The sequence below is a fragment of the Lycorma delicatula genome, chromosome 4, assembly GCF_047948215.1.
Source record: "Lycorma delicatula isolate Av1 chromosome 4, ASM4794821v1, whole genome shotgun sequence".
In the NCBI taxonomy this organism is placed as follows: Eukaryota; Metazoa; Arthropoda; class Insecta; order Hemiptera; family Fulgoridae; genus Lycorma; species Lycorma delicatula.
In genome coordinates, this window is record NC_134458.1 from 99,464,855 (window position 1) to 99,487,924 (window position 23,070).

Sequence of the window (23,070 nt, forward strand, 5' to 3'; positions counted from 1 at the left end):
ACTCCAAAACTATTTCAACATTGATTCAATACTTAATCTTTGACAGATCATGACAGAACTTTGTCCTTCAGCTTGAAAAAACAACTAATGCCATGTCCCTTACAGTCTCACAGTTGATGGGGAATGACAATGACAAGTTATATGTTTCTTTGACCATTACTTCACCAGCACTAAACACTGATCAGATTCTAAATTACATGATAGCTACTATTTGCTGTGGCAACAAGTTTACTTTGTACAATCAATCAAAATAGCTCAATTCAACCAATTTTGAAACAGCTCTAATAAAACAGTAGTTCCCTATAACAGATATAATGTAATAATATGGAGCTAATGTTACCTTGTCATCTCTAAAGATTATAATTATATTCTTAGATCTATAATTAAACTGTGAACATACTATATAATCAGTCAGTTTTAAGAATTTAAGATACATATCCATAAAAAATTATGAAATAAACTTCAAACTAACTCAATTAGTACACATTTAATATCTAACAAATACAATATATGATACACAAACATTACCTAGTCCACCTAATTCATTGACTACAATATCCTTCATGTGAGCCAATTCCAAGCATTTCCATAACTCAGTATCAGTATATTCATTACGGACATCTAAATTCTCTCTGAAACACATTATGATATATAATAATAAGATAAATTTCACAAACACAATCTCTAAATTTAAATTATGGAAGAAATAAGCAAACCTTTCCTAGTAGCAATAGAGCTGGGATAAGGTGATGGACTATCACCAGTCCTATTCAACTTGGTTTTGGACAAAATAATGAAAAACTTTTGGCAGATGAATTATACAGCTGCAATGATCAGATCTAAAAACTGAAATGTCAAAATAAGGTGCCTAGCCTTTGCTGGCTCTTTTAGCTGAATCAAAAGACACAGTAGCAAAATTAGAAGGGTTAATGGGAATAACCCAAAAAGCAGGCCTACAAGTATCCTTTACCAAGACAGAAATCATCACAAACATCAAATAATTCACACAAACGATAATACAGACCAAATACAGGATGATAAATGTCACCAACCATTTTAATTACCTGCAAGAGATTATAAGCAGAACAGGAATAGATAACAGACAATTGAAAATAGAATAATAAACCTTTCTTTTTCCTGTTTCTTTCTTTTTCCTGTTTAGCCTCCGGTAACTACCGTCTAGATAATACTTCAGAGGATGAATGAGGATGATATGTATGAGTGTAAATAGAGTGTAGTCTTGTAGATTCTCAGTTCAACCATTCCTGAGATGTGTGGTTAATTGAAACCCAACCACCAAAGAACACCAGTATCCACGATCTAGCATTCAAATCCATGTAAAAATAACTGGCTTTACTAGGACTTGAACGCTGGAACTCTCGGTTTCCAAATCAGCTGATTTGGGAAGACGCGTTCACCACTAGACCAACCCGGTGGGTCAGAATATTAAACCTGGCATTTAGATTTATCACCAAAGACCTTTATAAGAAAAACCTCTCTAAGATCGCAAAATTAAGACATGCAATTGTAGTAAGACCAATCTTATATGGTACTGAAACCAACCAGCCTAACCAACCTTGAAAAATTGCTCAAGATCAAAAGAAGCTTACTGAGGAAAATCCAAGGTCTAACAATAACAGAGGAAGGATACATGCTGAAATCTAACAAGGAGATATACTAAAATCAAGACCTAGAAACAGCAATAAGGAAAAGAAGGTTAATTTATTGGGGCATGAGAAATGCATGGAAGAAGAGGAAAGAAATGATAATTACATGGTCCTAAGGTGACCAAAGGTCCTAAGTTGACCTTTTCACATAAAAAAAAATCCATTTCATTCCACTTTAAAATAATATTTAGATACATAGCACTTAAACTCACCTAATAGTTCCACTGAACATGATAACATCTTGTGGTATAATGGATAGCTTAGAACGCAATGTCTGCAAAGGTATCTCAGTTATATCATGATCATCAATCAATATGGAACCTTCATAAATGGGTACCATATTAAATACTGACATCACCAATGATGATTTACCACTCCCTGTTCTACCACAAACACCAACCTAAATAAAACAATTAAAAAAATTACAAGTTTACCCACCAATCAAAACTTTTTCTTGACTAGTACATAATTTTCTAGAAATATCTTTTAAATTTATTTCAGATGAATTAGTTGGTGAGTATGTCAAACTAATAAGCCGAGTAACCTGTCTTTGATGTAATAATAAATTGATTGTATCATCATTATTTTATGACTAGTTAACCACATAATGTTCTCAACAAAATCTTTTCTATTGTAAGCTGAATCCTGATATGTTTATAAACTATTTGCGTATCAGTGTTATTGGTGTGCATATATGTGTATATATATATTAAACTTTCTGAAAATTAAAATGATTCATCAACATACTGAATACCGTGCCAGTTTTAACTCAAAATACAACTTAACCACCAAACACAGTAACAGAGTTTTGTAGTTGTTACAGTTGATGTTTTCTAAATTTTTAAGCTTTCATTTCTTCTTTGTTTTTGTTATTTGTTGATGTAATTACAGAATTATGTACAGACTGATGATGCGGGATCCCATGAATGTAGACTATTGGTAGTAGTTTTTTTTTTGTTTTTCTGTTACTGTGTTTGGTGGTTAAGTTGTTATATTTTGATATATATAAGAAAAAAAAAACAATATATATATATATATATATATATATATTTGTTTACATACATTATTATTTATTTTTTTTGTTTATATACATTATTATATATATATATTTAAATATATATATATGTATATTACAATATATTTAATATTATACAAAATATAAACCACCAAAACACAGTAATTAAGTTATACTTACCATATTAATTCCAATAATTGATTTTCACAGGATTCTGCACCACAATTTGTGTTGAATTCTATAATTACAGTAAAACATATTTATAATTTGTCAAAATTATTTTCTTTTTAAAAATTATAAACGTATATGCAAATTCTGTAGTCCAGTACTGGAATGATGTAATATTTAAAATATAGTATTTTCCTTTGTTCTACTATCATTATTGCCAACTGTTAAGATTGTATTTTTATTCTGTTTTTAATTAAATCACCTTCAAACAAGATGTGGTGATTCATCATTTTATAATATAATATTTCTCTAGTATATTCATTTTTTTATCATTATTACAAACTTCCAAAATCTCTAAATTATTTTTGCAATCAGTAATACTATGTTTGCATTTAAAAAAATGGTCAGCTACATTAGATATACCTCTTTTTTTGTTTTTTCAGGCTGTGTAATGTTCTGTAAACATTTCTGAATTACTGCTGGTTTAACAAATACAAATATTATTACATTCATTGCATTTAATTTTTTATATTCCTTTTAAATCCTCTCTATTATTTTTTTATTATTGTTATTTTTTAAATATTTTATAATGTGGTTATTTGGTTTATATTATAATCGGTCCAATTTGGGCATATGCGGTTTTCACCAGATCTCGATGATTTGACACCTAAGGAACCCAAACACGGATGGAAATTTTCCAGATGTAAATGTTTGTATGTAAGTGTGTTCGGTGTTGGCTTCTAAATCATCTTATATCTCCAGAACTGCTTGACCAATTTTGAACAAACTTGGTCAGATTACTTCTATATATGGGGCATTAATGCGATTTAATTTTCAACTTAAAAGGTCAAGGCGGTGAGGATGTAGAGAGCAAGGTCACCCACAGTATCTCAAGATTTCTCCCAATTAAGGTCATATAGGCACATTTGTTAACAATTAAAAAATAACAATATTTGCAAAATCACACCCTCACCCCAAAAAGTGCTGTTGTCGTCTGCTATGTTGTGTGGTAGAATTAAATAAATGAATAGTATTTAAAGTGTAAAAAAGTCTGAATTTAAAAAAGAATATATATATATATATATATATTATTTTTTTTGCTAACTTAATATATATATATATATATATATAGTTTATCCGGGGATTCTTGAATCAATATTTTATATATATATATATATATATATTAAGTTAGCAAAAAAAATTCTTTGCTATCTATAAAATAACATGCAATGATAGTAACAAAAGTTTAATTTGATTATGTACAGACAGAATTTGATAATGATTTTCTCATCAAAACAGTTTTAGATAGCAGCACATTTATATAATTTAAATAAAGGCAAATAACTTCAGTACAGTACTGTATGTGTGGCTAGTAATATAAAAAAAAATTAATTTTTTAACTTTATATTTTTAATATTTTGACTATATATTTTCATATATTGTCATTTTAATGTTTGAATTTAATGTGTAATTTGAGGAAAAAAAGAAAAGTTTAAATGATGATAAGGGAAAACCTCGAAACGCTCTTAAAAAATAATAAGTATATAGTACAATAAGTATAAGATTATTAAATTCTGTACTCTTGGTGGTAAACGGTTTTTGTACTTTTGTCTTTTACATATATATATATATATATATATATATATATATATATACATATACATACACCAGCAGTTGAGTTAAGAATGTCACATAATAAGTCTCAGTAAGTAATAATAAGTAATAAGTCTCAATAAGTACTGAGACTTATTTTTTAACAGTAAAAAAATAAGAAAGGTTTTGACTAAAAAGGCCACATGACTATTACACTGATATGTTATTAATAGATAATCTAATCTTAACATACCTCTGGGAATGCAACAAATTGAACACCACTAATGATCAGCTGGTAGTGAAATAAACCTTATAATCTTGAAAAAATTTTACAAATTATTGTAGATAAAATATTCAGAAACCTTGAGCTTAAATCATTTTTTACACAAACAGCAGTCATCTCATATGTCATATATGTATCCTGAGGTATGCAGGACATCCAGGAGGAGGAAGAGGAGAACATTTTGAAATATCTCAAAGTTATCTTAAATGTCCCAAAAATAAGCAGGATATCCCTCTAATATACTAGATTCTTTCAGAATAAGTTTAACAACCATGCAACATCTATCAATGCTTGGAAAGTTTGTAGACCTATATACTTAAATGATAGTTTAAAATGTAAGTAGATAAACCTTACACTAGTAGGTAAAACTTTTTAAGTGTATGTTTTGTTTCTCTTATTGGTTAAGTGGATATGTATATAATGATTTTAAAAAATGGCAAATTTAACAATGTTTCGTTTTGATTTATTTGCCACAATGATATTATTAAAGAAGCTACTGTCTGCTCTCCTGCAGAATCCAGCTAATGGTTACTGTTTCCACATGTTCCTTAGTTTTATTCTGTCTTTTAGATGAATTTACCTACCACTTTTAATTAATTTTTCTTTTTTTAAATTTTTTCTATCTAAATTTACTTATATTAATAGTTATTAAAAAATAGTTTATAAACTACTGAAAAAAAATACATTAATTAGTAACTTTATTTTAATAAATTGCATACAAATCTCACGATGCTCAGATGTCTTACATGTATCACCATGAATTTCAATTACATAAATTAACAAGCATAACATAACCTTCATAATTAGTCCATCTGATGTACCATGGATATTTTTTGGATTACAAATAAATCACTGCCTGAGGATGTACTAGAGATTTCCTATTAAGATCCCAGATGATATCTTTAGCTAGTCCAAGGGATAAAATGACAGATCCCAAAATTCTCCCATAAGAAGTTTTATACATATTCTGTAGATATATCTTTGTAACATCAACAGGGCCAGACATTTTTATATCTTGAGAATGTCCTTATATCATGGGACTTGTTAAGAAACATCACAGGATATCTTGCTACAAAATCCACGATGTACAGGGATATGCACACAAAAAGTTTATATCACCAACTATTTATAGAATCCAAACACTTAGTTCTGAGTGAATTCCAGCTATTCAAAAAGTTGAAGGAATTTTTGAATGGGAGCAATTTGTAAATGATGAAAAATTGAAAGTAGATGTCAAACACAGATTAGATGGAATGGTGGTAGCAAAGGAGTATCATTAAAGCTTCAGAGCCTCTACAGTGAATGCCTTGATCTTGATGTGGCATTTACCTTAGCCTAATTCTCTACAGATTGTGTAGAGAATTAGGGCAAGGTATGTATTTTTTGTAAAAAAAGTGTTGAATTTTAAAGTCTTTACTTTTAAGATAGCTTTCATAATTGAAATTTCATTCGATGACTAAAAAAATTTATTTTATGAAAATCATAGATCAACTGATTTTATGAAGTATTAGAATATTCTCTACAGTTTTTAATTTCTCTTTTTAAATTACTTTATACAAATTTATCTGTTTTGAAGAAGCAGAGATCTCTGTGAAAGAAAAAAAATAAATAAATAAACAGCAGTAAGAATAACTGATTAATTAGTTTAATGAAACAAAAAATAACAGGTGATTAAAAAAAATATCAAACTTTAAATGTATTTATTTTAGAGTGTACATTTAGTTTTTACATAAAAAAAATAAATGAACATAATTTACTTTTAGCAGTGGAATTTGAATTCAAAATCTAGTTAAATCAGTTTTTTGGATGTAAACCAAGATCAACAGAAATCTAAAAACACATTCATTTCATAGTACAATAAAGAGGGAATGGGAAGAGATTAGTATCAGTGAAAAGAGAGAGAACTAGCCAGCCAGATCAATCATACAATTGAAATCTAAATTATCAAACCTTTATGAGAAATTATTACTAACCTCCTCAATTTCTTAATAACTATTGTAACAAATCACAGTTTAGCTAAGAAAAAATAAATGAATACAATATATTTACCTTCTGCCCATGTGGAATATGAAGAGTTAAATTTTTAATAACAGGATATTGTTGCTTTTTATGGATATCATAACATAAAGATACATTATTAAATTTAATATCTCCATGTTTTGGCCAGCTGTGAGGAACTGTATCTATAAAAACAATATAAAATTAATTATACATTTCTTTATGACCTCTAATTAAACAATTATATGAAATTCCTTTGTAGCAGTATTAAAAAAATGTTCATACTCACTCATTGGATACAGTTAATTAATAACCTTTCCCGTTAGTTTCCCATATACGACAGGAAGGTAAGAAAATTAATTAGTAGATAGTATAGTCGATAGTAACGAAAGTAAATTAAGAGTAATTATGTTATAATACACTCTGTAGGAATCTGGGTTCATAACAACCACAATTAATTATACTGTGATTAAAAAAACTACTGAATATCAGAACTTAAATAAAATTGATTTAACCTCAATTTTTGTGGATACCAACAGAGAGGCAATCAATTGCTTCTCACGATAGAACTTCCAGAAGGTTGTAAATGTTCATCAGACACAAAAAATCACTACAAGATCAGAGTATTATTATTACCCATTGTGGGAGTGATTAATCATTTTGCATTGACTAGCGTAAATACATGCTATATATAATTAATTTCCTTTCAGAAACTTACTAGAAACCAGAGCTACAGCTCAGCTTTCCTACAGGATAACCTTCAAATCAATTCCTATCTGTCATAGCATCAACAGTCAGGCATATGGAAAAGATGTCAGATCTTTTCATTATGAAAAGATTTCAGATCTAGCCACAAATTGAATCTGAGATCTGTGGTTTATTGGTTGAGCATGTTATTATCCTATCACTTCAGTTATATATTTATCCTTAACCCCACTGTCAGGCAGAATGTATACGGGTACATCAGTCATTTTCCTTTCGTAATGATGGCGCAATGTACACCTATACATTCCGTGCAGAGAATTGTAATAACTGCACTCATACACACTCTGTGGGTTTTGTATTCAGATATTCCTTCAGAGATGGTAGCCAGAAGCATACACCTGCACTGCCATCTATGATTTAAGTCATAATCTTCACTTATTAAAAGATTATTCGTTATAAATATCTAATCCTAATCTTTGGCGCACATGCCATCTTTTGACATCTGTGTATTACTGTGTATTATTAGGAATGCATAGTTGTTTGTATTGAGGGTTTTCTCTAGTTTTATAATCTTTGAAGGTGTCCAACTTTCATTTTTCATTTCAATAAAGTAAAATTTGATAGTATCATTAATATAAGGGGATTTACTCAGTTCAAAGTAGAGTGTAATGCAGTGACCCTGAAAAATAGCCAGGCTTTCGCTTCTTTGACGAGTGACGAGATTATTGAGGCTTTAGATGATAGTGGAGATAGTGTTAGTAGTATATTTAGTAAGAATCGTGAAACTGATTACGCTCAAGAAGAGTTTGTACCATGTGATGCCAAGAGTAACAGGGAAGAGGGAAATGCACTTGTCACAGTGACAACTGTGATAATAAAGACCAGATGATCCAACTATACCTGCTAAAAAGGAAACATGGAAAGAAATGGTATGTGAAACTTTTCAAGAACATGCTAAATGTCACAGTACATAATTCATATTCATGTACAGAACTAAATTTCAAGATATCCTGCACCTGAACTTCAGACTGGACCTAATCAAAGCTTTGATCCTAACACAGACCACAGATTCCATCCCCTAAACCTCCGGGCTGTCCTCTTTGAAACCACCACCTGCAAGACTAATAGAAAGACACTTCATAGAAAAGATTCCCCCCACAGGAAAAAAGGCAAAACCATGTGCTGTGTGCACCTTTCAAAAGAAAAAAAAGAAAAGAAACAATATTCTGGTGCCCAGATTGTGACGTGAGACTCTGCTTTAAATATTGCTTCAAAGAATACCATACCAACATAAATTTGTAAATGCTCCAAAGACTCTGTAAATAGTTTATCTTTATAAACAATATATAATTTTTTTCATATTATTTTATTATTATTATAATTCAAAAAGTGGATTAGTGAAGTGAATATTATGAACAAATATAGTGTTCTCAAGTGTACTGTATAAAACTGGATAACCTTAAATGGATAAATTACACACTGGAGGCATCTCAATATCATTCTTGAGTAACTCTGAAAATTTCATTACTTTATTTTGATAACTTTTGAAATATTAATCTTTTTGTAATATGGTATGAAAATCTGTTCAGATTGTAAATTTAAATACCGCTTGAAGCAGAGAAACTAGGGCATTTAAATACCGACCTAAGAGGTTAAGTTAATATTTATGAATGTGCAATCTTTCTTAAAATGAATAGTTAGTAATTCTTAAAAATAACAATATCCACTTCTGTCAAACCAGACAACAGAAGAGATCAAAAACAGAACAATTTTCATGTAACTCAATATAGTACTCTGAATTATGAGAAAGGGCCTTATTTTGCTTTTGTAACATTTTTAAAAAATGACCAAAATTAAAAAAATGTCCCATTAGTTTATTTAACATGTTAAAAATTTTCTTTTACAGATACAATATTACTTGATGAATTCAAATAATACTAATTAAAGATTTAAAAAACCCTAAATTTTCTACATCCCTTCAACCTGTATATAAACTAGTGTTCAAATAATTTTCATTAATCCTTTTTAAATTGTAAATTATTTATATTTTATATTTAGTATCTTCATTATTTAACATATTATTATTTTATGCATTTATATTTTAAATAATTAATATTGAATTTAATTGCATCTACTTTTTATTTTATAATCAACAGTGTATTCTTTTATGCTATTCTGGCCAATGTTTTACTATGGTTTTCCTTGATCCATCCAGGCAAATTCTGGGGCAGTTCTTTTGTTTATTTGTGGAATAGCATATCTACCCATTCCTAATGAGGTCAATATAATGTATTATTATGTTCTGATCTAAAAGATCTGTTTGTTTTATTTTATAATAAACAGTAAAACTGAGTTAAGCAAATTATGAAATACCATAAAAGACCACCAAATTGGATGTCATCATGGACAGAAGTAAGATAATTGTGAAGGTTTGTAACAAGATATGAGCTTCTGTCTTTAATAAGGAAATGGCCTTACAACTTGACTCATTTAAGAGATCAAGAAAATAGATTCAATGGGACAATTATAAGAACTACCACATAAGTGTAATTATATATATTGCTGCAGCTTAGTGTGTTAACGTGAAGTTATGAATAAGAATTTGTAAAACTGGCTAAGTATGTAGAGTAAAATATAAGAAGAGTTCTTCACCTAATATCAGGAAATTCTAGCAAAACACCACTTTAGGGAATAAAGAATTTGAGGAATAAAAAGATTAATTACTTGGGAACCAGCACTTGGTTAAGTCCAAAAGTCAAATAAAAAACAGTGTCAAGAAAGGATACTAGCATGAAATCGAGCCTACTTCTATAACTCAAATTTAACCAGGCCCAAAAAAAAAATATATAAATATATATATATAAAAAGTGGCTTATATTCAATGACATCAGTTGTTAATGTGACAAAGGAAAAAAAAAAGAATCTTCATATCTTTAAAAGGAAACTTCTGAAGCAAATATTTGAGTCTATCAAAGACATCATGATTTATCAAATGCTTAACATTTTGCTAGAATGAAAGAAGAAAGAATGCCTATAAGTAAAAAACAATTTGAAGAAAAGGATGGTTTAAAACAAGGTGGCTGGAGGATGAATTAAGCATTTTCACGAATAGGGAAGCATGAAGGTGGATTATTAGAAGAGACCAAATCTAGTAATAGACAACAGTAGAAGAAAAAGTAACAAAAGGGATAAATTTTACAATTTTTGTTATTAATTCTCCATCTGTTTTTGTATAACACAATAGTCATTCAATAATTAAAAACCTGTACTGTTATAGAGCTAAAATGATTTATTTAATCATTCCATAATAAATCCATAATAAAATTTATTTCATCTACGCAGCAATTCGCTGCCACGCCTAGGTTGCTGAATGCCAGCAAGTATCTGTCCACCATTTTATAGCGCTTGGAGCCATAATAATTGGCTGGTGGTCAGCAATAATCAGGATTAGCTTCCCATGGCAATGCAGTAAGAGTCTATCCCTTAAACAAACTACGGATGCCAGTTGAACAAAACAACCGCATATAGGAACTTCCACACAGTCCAACAATGTGGCTCTTGCCACATTGACTTTCTACTTGTGAACGGCCAATTTTCTCCTTGGCCTTTAAGTTCCAGGTTGGCCCGGTCTCTGGCCCCCCTAAGAACACGGCAGTTAAATATCAGGTGTTCATTTGATTGGACCTCCCCGCAGATGTACAGCCTCATCAGCTGCCAGTTGGAACCGAAACAGATATTGGTTCAAGTTAGCGTGGTTGGTGAGCACCTGGGCACCCGTTGCCCTTAAAAATGAGCTCAAGACATACCATCCCCCAAATTCTGTATAAACTTATACAAGGATCTTACCTTAGTCGTGGTGTCCCAGCTGCCATGCTTCCATCGTGAGGCTCTGCAGCCTCTTTTGCAGGCGGGAGATGAGCAACTGAACAAAATCTAGATCTGGTGCATTGCGAACACCGTCCCGCTCCAGTACTGGACTGGCTTGAAACCACATTCTAAATACCTCAGCCTCCCAGCCTCTTCGCAATCTCCACATGGCTGCTCGAACTTTCGCCACTAAATCAACTGGGAGAGCCTATAACCTCTGGCATAGAGATGGGCCATCTCTGAATCAGCTTATTTATGCCTACTGCAGAAAAATCTTGATGTCAAGAGGTAATTTAGCATATCTTTGATGTCATCATTGCCACTAAACTTCTTACAATGTAGTGTCTCTTTGAGTGAAAAAAAGTTGTAATCTATTTGAGCTAAGTCAGGAGGTATGGGAGGGGGTGAGATAGTACTTTATCGATGGTTTCTCAAGTAACCTGGGCTGTGTAACCAGGCATTGATGCCTTTGCGCTAAGATCCAGGGAGTTTTTTCAATACTCCTGACTTTACTTTGTTGATAAGCATGTTACAGTGGTACACACTGTTTATTATTCGCTAATCATCTTGATAACTGACATAAACCAAGCCTTTTGCCAAAAATTGTCATGACTTTCCCTGTGATGGTCGGGTTCAATATTTTTTTGACAGGTGAAGTTGTGTGCTTTCACTCTAATCTCTGTCCTTTTGATTCAGATTCATAATGGTGAATCCATGTCTCATCACAGGTATACTTGATAAAAAAAATCACCTTCCTACTGATACCGTTGTTTTAGCTCAGTGCACATTCAAAGTCTTATATCGTTATGGTACTTGAGCTTGTTGGTGATAATCTTATGAAACGTACCAACACTTACTTGAAATTTATAAGCTATAATCTCAGCTGTAATCCATTAGTCTTCTTGTATGAGAGAATCTGTGCAAGAATTGAATTCTGCAGTTAAAACTTCAATTGGACATCCAAAACAATGCTCATCAATCGCTGAAGTTTGTCTGTCTTCAAATTTTTCTACCTACTTGAAAACATTTCTGTGGTTCATATTAATTTGAATGTACTGTTTGGCCATACCAAAATTAACAAGTTTTACACCTTCAAAAAGCAAATAAACATATCACTGCACACATTTCAACTAACTGAGAAACTTCAAGAGGATTCGCCATTCTAAAATGAAATTTTGAGGCTATAAACTAAACAATTTTACTTAAAACAGGTGATTGAAAGTCACCACAGGGCTATCAACTTACGGTTCTGAAAATATCATTACCCTCTTTCCAACTGTTTTTCCTCCACAGTTATTTGTGTCTTTAATTACTGAATGACCCTTGAATCTTACTTCCAAGAAAATATGATAAACAAAATATCATTATTACAAATACAGCATTTAGTGTAATACAGATTATTATGTTAAATACAAATCACTAAAAAAAAAAAAATATGATATTTTAATAAATATTTATACACAAGACAAAACTTATGCAATAAGTAAAAGTCTATAATGGATTTTTATACAATTCAGGTTTATATAAATTGCTTTTTTTCTACAATTTATCTTTTCTTTCAAAAAGTTTTAGTGATATTATGCTTAGTAGTCACTCAGCATATATAATGAATGAGTACCATTATATGGTAGTAATTTTACTCGGTAGTTACCAAGTAGAAACATAAATATACATATTTTATTCAGAAAAAAGGAAATTCTTTTTATTTACAAATCTCATTGAGAACTGGATGAAATGTTAATCCAAACTCTTATTAATGATAATAAGAGGAAGACTGTCCCAGCAGTCATCGGAAAGATTAAGGAAACCTTGATCAAAGTAGCACCACAAAGTAAAAGATTATAAAGAGAGAAATTAGAACTCAGAATACCACAGTAATTTTAATTACATGTTAAGATAATAAATTGAAAAATTTTGGTTTTATTGAAAAAAAATAATAAACATTTAAAGAAAAACTTGTATTAAAAAGGAATTTTTTTTAATATCAAAATCAGTTAGGTAAAATTTAAATAAGTTAGTTATAATAAACTATAGGATTCTTCACAAGAGTATCAGTCAGAAACAACAATGAGCATGGAAGGAAAGCAATTTTTGTATTTACTACACCACATTTTCAGATTTAATGACCAAAAATAAAGTGTGGCACACCCCTAGTAGTACTAGTAGTAATAATAATAATAATAATATGTAGTTTATTAGTATCATAATTCATTTACAATTATGTCAGTTTGAGACTACTGTCCATTTAACATCTTAAGACCTTGGAAAGAATCAATGTATTTTCCATATTGGTTAAAGTATTTCAAACGTTCATCAATCTGTTTGTTAATTAGATAAAATTTTTGTGGTATTGAACTTTTAACAAGACAAATAAAAATGATAGTACTATTAATGAAAATCAAATTATAAAAATGATTTAAATTTTATTTTAGTTTTTAGTCATAATTTTGAATCCCAAAAAGTCTTTCTTAAAACAAATAGAATCAGTGATGATTAGCAGCAAGCTTAGATACGAAGTAAATTCATTATTATTATTGTATAAATATATGCTACAGCATTATGCTTTTGAGCCTTAGGCAAGAAAAGATAAAAAAAAAAAATACAATACAGTATGAAAAAAAAAGAAAAAACAGAAGAATTAAGTCATTACGCCAATGAGAATTCAAAAGTCAGTAAAGTGACACTAAAGACACACTACAGTCAGTATGTAGGAATAGCAATATCTTATCCAATCGACTCTTAAAAATACTAATAGATGGAGTACTAACAACATCTTAGCAGTTGGTTCTAAAGATTAGCCACTCTTGTAAAGAGGAAACGCTGCTTTATAGTTGTATGAAATCTTACCTTAGTAAGCTCAAACATGTGAACTTGAGTCTGACTGTCAAAATTTTTCATAAAGAATGGAATTGAAGTTGAATACAACACATTTAAAATCTTGAAAGTTTCAATGAGATCTTCACAACGTCAATATGCCAATTCGGGAAAATCCAGGCGATTCTCTTACAGCATTTGTTTCAAAAGTGAGAATAAATTTATTTGCATGCCTTTGGACCTTTTTCAAATGGTCCCAGAAAAAATGATCTCCCAAAAAACAAGGATTCTAGACCATAGCAGCAAATTCCAATTTGAGACAGACAAAATCTGTGAAAATTCTACAAAATAAATTCTTTGTCACTGGTAGAAAAGCCTTTGAGATCATGTACAAAGGTCAATTAGCTTGCTAAATAAGTGACAAATAAGATATGACCATTTTAGGTCAGCATAAACAATAAAACCAAGATCATTAGCCAGGCTATTAGAAGCTAGAACATTTCCACACAAATAGTAATCACGAAGAATGTTATCCTACAAGTGAGGATGTTATTCAGCAAGGAAATCAATAGTAGCATGTTAACTGTCAAAGACCATGCTATTGGAATTGTTCAAAAACGGCAGCCCAAACAAACATTTTTTATAGCAATAGAGTCCAGAAAATCAAATAGATCATGGTCATCAAGAGAAGAGGTTGATGAACGGTAAACATAACAAAGAAATAATTCCGTACAGGCAATCACACAGTCAAGGACAATGACACTAATATTTTTATTAATATACCAAGATAACATTAAATTGAGGTGAACCTTTCTTCCTTGCCTCTCAAAGCTGTGATTAACATAAACAAAGACTCTATCTCCCCATCCATTGAGGCAGTCGACATGAAACAAGCTGAATAGAAACTATGTTGTCTGTGACATCTGTATTAAGCCTTGATTCATTTATCAGTATAACAGTCAATTCTGTTGACTGGGCTGCAACCAGAAGTTGTATTTAGCACAAAAGAGAATAAATATTAGTGCAGAAAAGCATAGTCTGTAGTAACTTCTCCGTTAGAGCTTACTTTTCTGAATGAGAGATACGAGAAGTATCTCTAAAATATTTATAATTCTTTTTACCACTATCCAACTGAGCCTGCAATTGTTGTCAGGGACTGGTAAGATACTACTATTGACAAAACGGTTCAGTCACTGAAAATGAGGAAACCTCACTTTTTAAATTCCTTTGAAGTTTTGAATAACAATTTTACTAATTTCATTAGTACATACAAGGCTTGGCTGATAAATTTTGCACACTAGCATGCTACAAAGAGATAAAAGGTACTACTGAGTTGAGCGTGGCAGCAAATGATAGCTAAAATCCCCCTCAACAAACCTGCAATAATGCTTGACTATGGTCAATATGTCAACACTGTTAAAACAGCGTGCAGTGATAGAATTTTGAACAGCAGAAAATGTGAATCCTACGAATATTTTTCATCGTTTAAAAGCGGTTTATGTTAGTGAAACTGTTGACAGGAGTATTGGGAATAGGTGGGGGTTGAAATTTCACGAACGTGAAGCTGGTAAAGCAACAATTGAGGACACACCTCGCAATGGGCGACCAGTTTCTGTGACTTACGAGAAACATGAAAAGGAGGTGCACGATCTGCTTCAAAGTGACTGGCGAATCACCCAGCAACACATCGCTATTCAATTAGGCATATCTACAGAACAAGTTATGCCATATTATCAAGCAACTGAGTTACAGTAAAATCTGTGCACGAGGGGCACTGTGCAAACTGACGGAAGAACACAAGCAGTGTTGTATGGAATTTTGCAAAGAACTTTTACAGTGCTATCATGCTGAAGGAAATGACTTCCTTTTCAATATTGTGACCAGGGATGAGAGTTGGGTATATCATTACAACCCAGGAGAAAAAAGGCAAAGCATGGAATACAGACATTATGAATCACCAAAAGCCAAAAAATTCAAAACTCAAGCCTCGGTGAAGAAACTTCTTTTGGCAGTGTTTTGGGACGCTAAAACGTGTGTATCTGGAACATGGGATGACTGTGAATCTGAATGGTACATTGAGACGTTAAGACACTTCAGATGACGAGTGTCATGTTCGAAAGACCACCATGCACATAATCTTGCAACATGACAATGCACAGCCTCACACATCGCACACCACTAGAGAGACCCTCCGCAAGTTGAAGTTTGAGCCTATTCTGCATCCGCCATACTCACTGGATTTGGCTCTGTGCGACTTCCATTTCGTTCCTCATCTCAAGAGGGATCTCAAAGGTAATCATTACACCACTGATGATAAGATGAAGGTAACTGTGGCCACTTGGAACCGAGGAAGATCACCAGAATTTTTCAGTGTTGGAATGCAAAAACTTGTTATACGTTGGGAAAAGTGTATCAATGTAAACGAGGACTATATTGAAAAGTAAATACTGCATTTTGTAACTAAGGTATTGCACTTTTATTCATTTTTTAGATAGAGTCATTGTAATAAGGATAAATTCAAAACCTAAACCGACAATGATTGTTAACGTCTATATGCCTACAAGCGCCCATGATGATGATGAGATAGAATGTGTATACGAAGAGATTGATGAAGCAATTAAACACGTAAAAGGAGATGAAAATTTAATAATAGTTGGAGATTGGAATGCAAGCATTGGAAAAGGCAAGGAAGGAAATATAGTGGGTGAATACGGGCTGGGCAAAAGGAATGAAAGAGGGGACCGACTTATAGAGTTTTGCACGAAGTATAATTTAGTAATTGCCAACACCCAATTTAAAAATCATAATAGAAGAATATACACTTGGAAAAAGCCAGGCGATACTGCAAGGTGTCAGATAGATTATGTCATGGTTAAGCAAAGATTTAGAAATCAACTCGTGGACTGCAAAACTTACCCTGGAGCAGACATTGATAGCGACCATAATTTGGTGATAATGAAATGTAGATTGGGGTTTAAAAACCTGAAGAAAAGGTGTCAGATGAATCGGTGGAATTTAGAGAAGCTTGAGGAAGAGGAGGTAAAGAAGATTTTTGAGGAGGACATCGCAAGAGGTCTGAGTAAAAAAGATAAGGTAGAAAATGTAGAAGAAGAATGGGAGAATGTTAAAAAGGAAATTCTTAAATCAGCAGAAGCAAACTTAGGCGGAATAAAGAGAACTGGTAGAAAACCTTGGGTTTCAGACGATATATTGCAGCTGATGGATGAACGTAGAAAATATAAGAATGCTAGTGATGAAGAAAGTAAAAGGAACTATCGGCAATTAAGAAATGCTATAAACAGGAAGTGCAAACTGGTGAAAGAAGAGTGGATTAAAGAAAAGTGTTCAGAAGTGGAAAGAGAAATGAACATTGGTAAAATAGACGGAGCATACAGGAAAGTTAAGGAAAATTTTGGGGTACATAAATTAAAATCTAATAATGTGTTAAACAAAGATGGTACACCTATATATAATACGAAAGGTAAAGTCGATAGATGGGTGGAATATATTGAAGAGTTATACGGAGGAAATGAATTAGAAAATGGTTTTATAGAGGAAGAAGAGGAAGTTGAGGAGGATGAAATGGGAGAAACAATACTGAGATCTGAATTTAAGAGAGCATTAAAAGATTTAAATGGCAGAAAGGCTCCTGGAATAGACGGAATACCTGTAGAATTACTGCGCAGTGCAGGGGAGGAGGCGATTGATAGATTATACAAACTGGTGTGTAATATTTATGAAAAAGGGGAATTTCCGTCAGACTTCAAAAAAAGTGTTATAGTAATGATACCAAAGAAATCAGGGGCAGATAAATGTGAAGAATACAGAACAATTAGTTTAACTAGTCATGCATCAAAAATCTTAACTAGAATTCTATACAGAAGAATTGAGAGGAGAGTGGAGGAAGTGTTAGGAGAAGACCAATTTGGTTTCAGGAAAAGTACAGGGACAAGGGAAGCAATTTTAGGCCTCAGATTAATAGTAGAAGGAAGATTAAAGAAAAACAAACCAACATACTTGGCGTTTATAGACCTAGAAAAGGCATTCGATAACGTAGACTGGAATAAAATGTTCAGCATTTTAAAAAAATTAGGGTTCAAATACAGAGATAGAAGAACAATTGCTAACATGTACAGGAACCAAACAGCAACAGTAGCAATTGAAGAACATAAGAAAGAAGCCATAATAAGAAAGGGAGTCCGACAAGGATGTTCCCTATCTCCGTTACTTTTTAATCTTTACATGGAACTAGCAGTTAATGATGTTAAAGAACAATTTAGATTCGGAGTAACAGTACAAGGTGAAAAGATAAAGATGCTACGATTTGCTGATGATATAGTAATTCTAGCCGAGAATAAAAAGGATTTAGAAGAAACAATGAACGGCATAGATGAAGTCCTACGCAAGAACTATCGCATGAAAATAAACAAGAACAAAACAAAAGTAATGAAATGTAGTAGAAATAACAAAGATGGACCACTGAATGTGAAAATAGGAGGAGAAAAGATTATGGAGGTAGAAGAATTTTGTTATTTGGGAAGTAGAATTACTAAAGATGGACGAAGCAGGAGCGATATAAAATGCCGAATAGCACAAGCTAAACGAGCCTTCAGTAAGAAATATAAGTTGTTTACATCAAAAATTAATTTAAATGTCAGGAAAAGATTTTTGAAAGTGTATGTTTGGAGTGTCGCTTTATATGGAAGTGAAACTTGGACAATCGGAGTATCTGAGAAGAAAAGGTTAGAAGCTTTTGAAATGTGGTGCTATAGGAGAATGTTAAAAATCAGATGGGTGGATAAAGTGACAAATGAGGAGGTATTGCGGCAAATAGATGAAGAAAGAAGCATTTGGAAAAATATACTTAAAAGAAGAGACAGTCTTATAGGCCACATACTAAGGCATCCTGGAATAGTCGCTTTAATTTTGGAAGGACAGGTAGAAGGGAAAAATTGTGTAGGCAGGCCACGTTTGGAATATGTAAAACAAATTGTTAGGGATGTAGGATGTAGAGGGTATACTGAAATGAAACGACTAGCACTAGATAGGGAATCTTGGAGAGCTGCATCAAACCAGTCAAATGACTGAAGACAAAAAAAAAAAAAAAAAAAAAAAAAAATCATTTTTTATTTTATTCCAATATTTCTTTTCATTCCCATGCTATGCATATATGTGCAAAATTTATCAGCTGAGCCTTGTACTTTATTTACAACCATATCAAAGTATAGTTTTTCTCCCATATGGTTCAATCAGATCCAGTGGTTGAAAATTAGAGATAATATTTTGAATTAATAATATAATATTTTATAAGATAACATTATATTAATTATAAGATATTTTATTAAAAAAGTAATATTTTATTTTTTATAATTAATGAACTAAATATAGCTATGCAGAATACTAACCCTGAGGTCTCATACTTCGTAAAATACATTTATTTTAACTAAAAAAAAATTAATTTTCATCAAATATCTTTTCATCACATTGCACTATTATCCAAAATGAATGCAGATTCAAAATTTTGGTCTTTTAACTTATCAGGGAATGAGTTAAAATTTTATTATAAATTTTTGACTATAGTAACAAACAAGTGAAGTTAAATAAAAAATATGAAATTAGTACAGAATAAAAGAATTTCAAATTCATAAAACAGCAAAGTGTTATAACACTTTAAAAGTACTGAATACTAAATTATTTTCTTTGAAAATAATGTAGTTTTATCCCCCAAAGAACCATTCAGGGTTAATTAGCAGCATATTCTTTAACAAAGCTTCAAGAAATGCTATTATGAACAACATTCACCTTAAAAATGTTGCATAACCTCATAGGTAATCAAATTATATATTCAATTTATATTTTGTTTGTTAAAATGTTGTGTTTTCTTGAATTTTTTTTTTACACACTTCATACAGTTCAAGTGTCTTAAGATTTTTAGTTTTTATGTACTATAAGTAAATTTCACATGTTTTGGTTAATGTCTTTGCTTGTGTGTCTTGTTTTCTATAAGGTGTTTTACAAAATTTAATATTATTTTTTATAGTGGTTTTACTCATTTCTCATATGTTTGGATGAATCTGTGTCCAATCCATCCAATGTAGTGTTAAGTGGAATCATTTAAATAATATTTGTATACAGCTCTGGGTTGCTATTGTCAGTATATATTTCTTTTAGTATTCTGAATGATTCTGTGTATTTAGTCTGAAAAGTAACAATAGCTTTCTTTCCTGAAAATGATAGCAATTTTTATGATTGGTTTTTCAAAATGTTAGTGTTATGAGGGTCCCTCAGAAAGTTATCTACCTACCTTAGAAAGAGTGGTAGTAGAGAGGTAGTGTCATTTTTATTTTTCAATATAGGTTCCTTGTACTTCTACACACTTGCTTCATTTAGCCTGCACATGCCAGAGTAAAAAAATTTTTATCTTGCTCCTCAAAATATCCTGAAACAGCTGCTTTCAATTCATCATTGTCGTGAAAACACCTACCCTAAAGATTTTTCTTGAGGTTTCTGAACAGGAAAAAAATCACTGTAGGGCCAGGTCTGAACTGTAGGGAGAGTGATGAAGTTCTTGAAATCCACAGTCCCTCAAAGTTTGCTTCACAAAGTGTGATAAGTGGGCTTTGATCATTGCCATGCAAAAACAAGGCAACTTTGGTTAGCTTCCCTTGCCATTTTTCCTTTATTGCTGCCCGTAGCTTCTGAAGATACTCAGCATAATTACCAGTGATAGTCTGCTAGTGCTCCATGTATTCAATCAACAAAATTCCCTCATTACCCCAAAAAATTATGGCCATGATCTTTCCAGCTAATTGCTGGGTCTTAAATTTTTTGGGTGTTGGGGATCTTTTGTTTTCACTGCGTGGACTCTTGTTTGGTCTAAGGACCCCAGTAATGAACCCATGTTTCATCACCAGTCCTGCTGAAAAAATCTGTAAGATTCCTTTCACACAGAAGAATGTCGTTCTCTGCACGACACTGCTTCTGATGTGGTGTGTGGTTTTGTGGGAACCAATGGGAACTGACTTTTGTAAAGTGTAAATGGTCATGAAGTATTGTTATAATGGTTCATTTGGACACCCCACATTCTGTAGCAAGTATTGCGATCCTAACACGCCTGTCTTCCATTACCAATCTGTTCAATTTCTGGCAGATATTGGGTGTAGTTGCTTCCATAGGTCGTCCGCTGTGGGGATCAACTTCAATGGATTCCCTGCCCTATTTAAATTATTTGGACCAGAATTTCACTTGGTATTGCAAAGGCGCATTCACCATACTCAGTTACCATCCTACTATGGATGTCCTTCAGACATTTTCCTTCTTTGGTGAGAAACTTTATGACTGGTCAATGCTCCAATTTCTGCATATCCATTGCCATAGCTGGGTTACTAACTTTGGAGGACTACTGCATCAACATGTATAAAAGAAATTCAATCACAATTAAGTCAGAGCACACATACTATTAACTACATATAGATATCATACACATCTCAATATGTAACTTGCAACACCCCTAGGTAGATAACCTTTTGAGTGCCCTACGTATGTATTTGTCATTAAGTGTGTGTTTTGCCTTCTGTATTTTATTTAGCAAGCATTAATCGGTATTGCATGTTTTATTATTTGCATTCTTTAGTATAACTGTTCACTTGACAAAGCTGTATGTATTAGATAGTAAAAAATCAATAAGAAAGTTATTTCTAACATCTGCAGATGGTCAGATGTGTTGTGATTCAGTGTATCAGCAGTTATGTTGGGTGTTTTTTTGCAAATCTTGAAGTCTCACTTGTTATCTATTTTGGATATAGAATTTTTTTAAATATGGAATTTTGATTACAGATGTTTATTAAAATCTATATGAGTACACAAAGATAAAGGAAATTCAGATTTTAAGTAGGTGGTAATATCTAAAAACTTAACATTGTTTTTAAATAAAAACTCATTTAATGTATTTTTAAATAAATTGGTGGGAAAACTTTTAAGTAGTAGGATAAAATTAAATTAGCTTTTTCTTAGGCAATAGGTTTGACTTTTAAAATATAATAGATGAAATCATTTGATTTCTTTCACTTCACCATCTTATTTTATTTATAAAAATTCTTTATAATCTAAGAGCAAAAGATTTCAGAAATGTACAAAAAACTATAATTCAGTAATGATCTGTACTGAAAAATTTAAGAAATAAGTTTTTTCTCGTCTGAGCAATACAAATAGTAAAAACAAAATTTATTGTAAAACATCTTTCTAAATTGTATTTATAAGGCAGCTATGAAATTTTGAAGGACTAATTTACTGAGCACCAAACATTTAACACTTACGAGATTATGTGCTTTAATGTTTACAACTGTAGCATAAGGTTTACTTACATTCTTCTCTATAATCTTCTGAAGTGGCATCAGCATAATGTGCAACACGTTCTACAGCACCCATATACATTTCCATATCAGATAAAAATTTAACAACCCAATTCAAATAAATTGGTATCAGTAAAGTATAATTAATCGCCAACCCAACAGATGCTGGTGAAATTGTATCAGGAAATAGTGATGATGCAATCAGGCATACTAACATTGCTAGGAAAACAATAACTCCACCAAAGCAATCCTAATAAAAAAAAAAAATAATAAAAAAATAAACAAAGTTTTAAAGGAAATTAAATGTCAAAAAGGAGAAGGAAATGAGATTGTTACATGGTCTTTAGTGGCCATAACAAAAGAAGAAGAAACAATCTCTTAAATATAATAAAGAGTTACACTAAATGGTTACTGAATAAGTTTGTAGACAGAAAATGTTCATAATTTGTAAAAAACTTGTCATTCAAAAAAATTGCTTCATGCTTTTGAACATTTTCTATTTATGAATATTTTACCAATTAAATCACTTTATCCATCAGTATTGATTTAATAAACTTATTTTTTTGGTCCATTACACACAGTATTTTTCACATTACGTTAATTTTCAGC

The 23,070-nt window shown here is 31.5% G+C and overlaps 1 protein-coding gene across 3 annotated transcripts in view; it reads right to left on the reverse strand.

The window, feature by feature from the left end:
- The window catches only part of Sur (Sulfonylurea receptor), a 134,401-nt gene that overhangs the window by 8,047 nt on the left and 103,284 nt on the right, over nucleotides 1-23,070 (reverse strand). For all 3 annotated transcript variants that reach the window (XM_075363787.1, XM_075363786.1, XM_075363788.1), the window contains 4 exons: nucleotides 22,474-22,711; nucleotides 6,776-6,909; nucleotides 1,880-2,067; nucleotides 529-632 (listed from right to left, as the gene is read on the reverse strand). In XM_075363787.1, the coding sequence (XP_075219902.1) occupies nucleotides 529-632; nucleotides 1,880-2,067; nucleotides 6,776-6,909; nucleotides 22,474-22,711 (664 nt within the window). The remainder of the gene's footprint in view (nucleotides 1-528; nucleotides 633-1,879; nucleotides 2,068-6,775; nucleotides 6,910-22,473; nucleotides 22,712-23,070) is intronic.